This window comes from Charadrius vociferus, unplaced genomic scaffold (assembly GCF_000708025.1).
Source record: "Charadrius vociferus isolate BGI_N301 unplaced genomic scaffold, ASM70802v2 scaffold885, whole genome shotgun sequence".
Lineage (NCBI taxonomy): Eukaryota > Metazoa > Chordata > Aves > Charadriiformes > Charadriidae > Charadrius > Charadrius vociferus.
Window position 1 is genome coordinate 96,649 of NW_009648594.1, and position 6,186 is coordinate 102,834.

Here is a 6,186-nt window from a genome sequence, read left to right on the forward strand (position 1 = left end):
TCGTAACAAATCTTAGAAAAACTAACTGTTACTAAGCAGGCCACTGTTCGGGGGTGTGTTTTTTTTCTTGCCCACTGTGGTTGGAATAATCTTTTACTAAACTGACATCATTTTCTGAGGACTTGAAATATTAAGAAATTGATGGGTCTGACCTCTGTTTTCTTTCCGCTGACCCCCAATCCACAAACTTTTTAACCTGAATGCAAATTTTTCGGTGTCATGTAAAATGCAATGCATTTTATAATATCTCATCAGCCACGCCTTTTGGGAGTGAAAGGTTGATTCTGTTGCCATTTAATTTGTTTTGGTATTCAGGTGGGAGTTCAAATAAAGTAGCAGCTATTCTATATTAAGGATGAGGAAAATCTGATAAAGGTGGTTCAGAATAGGCTGTTTCTGTAGAAGGCTTTGGATGAAAGCCCAGGAAATGTACAGTTGCGTTTGTCCCGAAGGAGGGCAGTGCCACCATTCTGGAGGAACAACATTTTTCAGCTGTCACGGTTCTGTTAGCAAACTCAAACAGAATATTTAGTCAGCTGAGCCATCCTCTTACTTGCTGATGGGAAACCAAAAATAGCTGTCAGCCCTGAGCTCCACAGCCTCGTTGCTACAATGCCGTTTGTGTTAAACTTGCATTATATATCTGACAAAAAAGATGCATTATATATCTGTATAAGAAATGCATAAATTTGAAGGAGTTAACTTCCTGCACCACAAAGTGTAAATGAGTTTTAAAGTGATTTTGTTTCTATTCCGTTCTTTTTCGATTATTAACCGTAACCTCTGCAGATAGATTATTCTTTTTCACAGTGGACAAAATAGTTTAAATTTGTCCCGTTTCACGACAGACCTGCAAACCCTTATCATCTGTAGTGATTATGATACTTCATCCATTGCCATTTTGACAGAAAGGAGATTGTACCTATCACTTTGGCTCCGTTTGGGTTTATCGTGACTTTAGTCGTCTTCTAACTAATGAAAGAGAAAAGCGAGTGAAGGAATCTTCTGATCATATTGATCACTATAGAAACAAAAAAAAAGCCAAATCAATTCCCTTCATTATCAGTATTTTTCATCCTGTATACAGTAAATTTGTCAGAGAAAGTACTTGGATTTTGTTGAACAGAACAATTAATCAGTGTTCTACTTACATTACTAAATGTGAAAGGCGCATAATGTGAAAAATAAGCATATATACATGGTCGTACGACCTGGTTAAGTGTTCATGTAATGTGGTAAGTTTAAAAAGTGAAGTGAGCTGTTTTGCTACAATGAATTAATTTGTACTCAGTCTTTAAAATATTGTCCCACACTGGTATCCCTTTGGGCCTGTATTAATTAAAAGCAATGTTTTTGCAGTTTATACAATACATTTTTTAATCTTTGTTTAAAAGCGGAATTCATATGGGCTTAACAGATGAAATGGGTGGCACAGCTCCACTTGCAGAACCCAAAGATACACAATCAGTTTTGAAATGCAACTTAAGCCATTAATTGTTGGTGTGAATTTAAAAGTTTTCTAGTATTTGTATGGTAGTATGCTGCCTAAGAGCAAAAGCATTCTCTGCACAAAAGAAAATTTACTGTAGTGGCTTTGATTTTAATTAGAATTTTCTCCCTGGTGTTTCTTTGTAGACTAAAACAAAATCTTTTAAGTTTCTTACTACAGGTAAAAGCTATGTGCAAGAACCTCAAAATGCTAAAATCTAGCATAATGCCTTAGATCTGTTTTTAAGTCTTGTATATTCCTACATAGCTGTCTGATGTATTATATTTGTATAGTGAATTGTGTACAATTTTGGAATAAGTGCATCATCACTTAATCTTTATGTTGTTCAATAGAGATGATGGACACATTTCTTCAAACATTTACTGTCATTTAATTTTTTTCCCTTTATGTCATTTGTGGGTTTTATTTGTACAGTTCATCATGAAGTTGCATCTGAGATGTGTGTATATGAAAAGATTATACAAGGGTAAAATTAAGCAATATATAAACTATGGTTCTTCAGGAGAAAGCTTACAGTGTTTCAGGTTGTGATTTATTTTCAAAACGGAGTTGACTCTGAACATCACTTTGTTCACCTGCATTGATGTTTGTATTTCTAGTGTGAGCAGTTTATGCAAAGGTAGATATATTCAGAGAAATTTTAAATACATTTATGCAAGTTAATATTGCTTTGCTGATGCTATTTGCTTATTTGATGTTAAATAATGCTATTGTAAATAAAGAATTCTGTTGTTATTGCATCATTTAATAAATTTTAATGCCTTCGGGTTTTACATGGCTTTAGAGATTTCGACGTGTTTCTGTGGTGTCTTCATTTATTCGTAGAAGGGTGTAAGATGTAGTACTAAAGCACTTAGAGGGTAGATGAATCAGCAGGTTTTAAAAAGGCAGCAGACTTTCTGTGTTGAAGTCTTAAATATATTCCAACTACTTGTTACTCTCAAATCCTTTTTTCTTTAGACTGCTATATTAACTGAAAATGTTTATCACATAGCTTAATGTGAAAACAGTTCATTAGAAGTACTTTCTTATACCACAATCAGGACAGAACGGGTGTCTTTCATGACGGTTTCAGCAGAGGCAGACCTCAAATGGTGTAAAGTGGGACTGAGTAGAGTTAAGAGCTGGTTCTTCTTACTATGCCAAATGGTTAACTGAAGACAGTTGGAAATGTTTGCTTGGTCAATTAAAAATAAATAAATTAAATCAAAGCAGCTACAAGGATGCTTGTTTATCAGAATGATCTGCTGCTCTGTCTGGGAAATGGATGAGGAAGAAAAGCTGTAAACTAAAAATTTTAGAAGCTAAAATTATTTTAAAGACCTCCAAATGCTGTTAACCTTTCACCGTTCCTACCAAACCAAGGCTCAGCCTGCAGTTCTCATGGCTTCAGCAAAATGGTGGTGATCCCTGGAGGTATTTGAAAGACAGGCAGATGTGGTGCTTAGGGACACAGTTTAGTAGCGGTTTTGTCAGTGTCAGGTTCATGACTGGACTTGATGATCTTAAAGGTGCCTTCCAACGTTGACGATTCTATGATGTTACGATTCTATGAGGAAAATACTGGCACATTAAGGAAAGAAGGAAGGAGGATGTTTCTTCCCAATGTGAGGTCAGAAACAGAGAAAACATCTGTGTACATAGCAAGGGAGGAAATGTTTCCTATCATAACTTCACCTTTAGGCACGATTATCCCCTTATAATTTATTAATATTAAAAAGAAATTAAAATTCCTGACAACAGTTTTAGGTAAAACTCCTGGTATCAGTCTAAATGTGATGAGCTAATGATGACCTCTGATGTAACTGACTTTATGAAGGAGAAGTGCTGCCTTTTACTTTCTGGATCAGGCTTTGTTGACAGAGACCAGAGCACACGACATACAGGCAACTTCTACTAACCTGACATCATGACAAGAGAGACAAAAGTGACACTGCCTTTTGAAGGTCCTCCTCACGGTAAACTGAACGTTGAGCCTTGCAGACCAGACTTTTAACAGGAATGGAACAGGGACACCCAGAGGCTTTGAATTATTCCCCAGCTTGTTGCTTATCCTGGTTCTTCACGCGTTGTACTCAGTATGGGAGAAGAGCCGCGTGTCGTGCTGTGCTTGGGCTCGGGCTACTGCAAGAGAAGACAGCAGCCGGGGGTATCTGCCCTCTGCCTTGGCCTCTTGGGCTGTGAAGTGTGGAAGTAGAGATGCTAAGTACAGCCCGAGTGGGCCTCTTGACCAAACTTGTACCGTCTCCAGAAACAATAACCACAGTGAAGCCTTCATGATAAAGTAGTTCTTGCACTGAAGAAAGCAGAACCCAGAACAGCCTTGAGCGGTTCTGTGGCCATGTGCACATAACGGGTACATATGACTTGGGTCCTCTTACCTGTTTGAAGTCTCTGCTGGGGCCTCGGTCGAGGGTCATCTGTAAGAGTTGCTGAATCCCAGCTTTTAATACAGGTCACTCCAGAGTCCCACTAAGAGTTCCCACTCTTTAGCTGGCTAGAAGAGGGAATAACGATCAAAAATTGATAAAGTCCTGAAGAGAGGTAGGTCAGGAAAAGTCTAGATTGGAATTACAGTCTGAACGAACCTGTATGAACGGTGCTCCCTGGGAGCTGGGCATTGAGGTCTGTGCCACTTAGGGACAGACTCTTGGAACTTGGCTCAGCTGCAACAGAAACCACCCCGGCAGTTAAAGACTCAGGTGGTGTGACAGACCCCATTAACCCTTCCCTGTCTTTGGTTCCAGCCTGAGCCTCCTTTGGTACTGCTGCTAGTGACCCTGCGCTAGCAGGGTGGGCTCATGCCGGACGTTGTGATGAGGAGGGACCCCTCGTGTGTCTTGTTTCTTTCCCTTCAGCCTCTGGTTCTGGATACTTACCTTGGGGGTGAAAAAGCAGTTGATTGCATTGAAGGGATTAAGCTTAAGGAGGGCCTTGGAGCCCCGAGGATCTAAGGTACCGGAATTTCAGTGGGATGTATTTTTGATTGGTACAAGGAGGCCACCAAAAATAAAACAAAATCCCAGGCCAGAAGTTTGAGAGACTGTCATGGTTTAGGTCTCAGGAATAAAAAAGAAATAAAATTTTAAAAAAAAAAAAAATCAAGTAGAGCATCTTAAAGGATAGTTAGAAAAACACTTGGTGGTGGCTGAAACAGAGCATGGCTTGCCTTCTGCCTGAAAGGGTGACATCTGGCAAGTGTACACTGGAGTATGACCAGAACATGGAGTGCCCAAGGGACGAGTGTCTGAGTGCTCTCGTTTGGTCCATGCAGCTGTGCTGGCCAGTGAGTAAAGGACCCATGAAGCGGGTGCGAGGGCTGGGGTGTGGGCAGAGGTACTGGGCGGGCAGGAGGGCTGTGCCCATACTCGAGGCATCCGTGAACGTGTGTGTGGTTGTGAACCTAGAGGGGGGGGCAGGTGATTTCACCGATGAACTTGCTACCTCTACCAGCCAGAGAAGAGGAGGCAACTTGGCTGCCTGTGTTTATGTCTTACGTGGGTCCTGCGTGTGGGTGCTGTTGAGGGCAGCACCTTCTCCATGGCAGCCTGTGTGACCAGACATGTCAGTGTCCTCTGCGTGTGCGTGCTGTGTCTGTGTGTCTCAGGGATTTGTGCTCAGTTTCACTACCGGGCCAACCTGCAAACAAGTGAGCGGTAGCCACCTCTCCCAGCCCAAGCAGGGATACTGGGCACTGGGCTGGGTTCCAGCAGCCGGGCAGGGGGATCCCAGGCTGGGACTGCTGGAGGTGGTGACCACTTCTAACATCCCTTAACAGTTTTGGAGCCAGCAGGATCTGGCTGAGTTGTGAGCATTCCTGAAATTAAATGTATATAATACTTATGTAATGGGAGACCGATCCTTTGGTAATGTGCCCATAGTGTTTAGTTTGTAACCAAACTTCTAGAGTATTACAAGTGATGTGCCCTTGTGGCCAAGAAGGCCAATGGCATCCTGGGGTGCATCAAGAAAAGCGTAGCAAGCAGGTCGAGGGAGGTTATCCTCCCACTCTATTCTCCCCTGGTGAGGCCGCATCTGGAGTGCTGTGTCCAGTTCTGGGCTCCCCAGTTCAAGAAGGATGGGGAACTGCTGGAGACGGTCCGGCAAAGGGCTGTGAGATTGATTAGGGGACTGAAACATCTTTCCTGTGAGGAGAGGCTGAGGGACTTGGGTCTTTTTAGTCTGAAGAGAAGAAGACTGAGAGAGGATCTTAACAATGCTTATAAATATTTAAAGGGAGGGTGTCAGGAGGATGGGAACAGTCTTTTTTCAGTGGTGCCCAGTGATAGGACAAGAGGTAACAGGCACAAACTTGAAGTTCCATCTAAACATGAGGAGGAACTTCTTTACTTTGAGGGTGGCAGAGCACTGGCACAGGCTGCCCAGAGAGGTGGGGGGGGCTCCCACTCTGGAGACATTCAAAACCCGCCTGGACACCATCCTGCGCAACCTGCTGTAGGTGACCCTGCTCTGGCGGGAGGGCTGGACTAGATCTCCAGTGGTCCCTTCCAACCCTGACCATTCTGGGATTATGGGGGCACCCAAACAGGACCAGTACTAGTAAATCTTCGGGTTAATTGGAACAAGTGGATTGGTAAAGAGGTTTTTATAGAGCATTAGAAGAACAGTAAGAGTTGTAAATGGCTGAAGCTGGGGGCCTAGTGATCCAATTTGGG

General features: G+C 42.4%; 1 protein-coding gene across 1 annotated transcript in view; it reads left to right on the forward strand.

Annotated features, from left to right (window-relative positions):
• Positions 1-4,670: 4,670 nt before the first annotated feature.
• The window catches only part of PRDM14 (PR domain containing 14), a 14,154-nt gene continuing 12,638 nt past the window's right edge, over positions 4,671-6,186 (forward strand). Inside the window, exon 1 of the mRNA XM_009886218.1 lies at positions 4,671-5,007. Coding sequence (XP_009884520.1) covers positions 4,671-5,007 — 337 coding nt within the window. The remainder of the gene's footprint in view (positions 5,008-6,186) is intronic.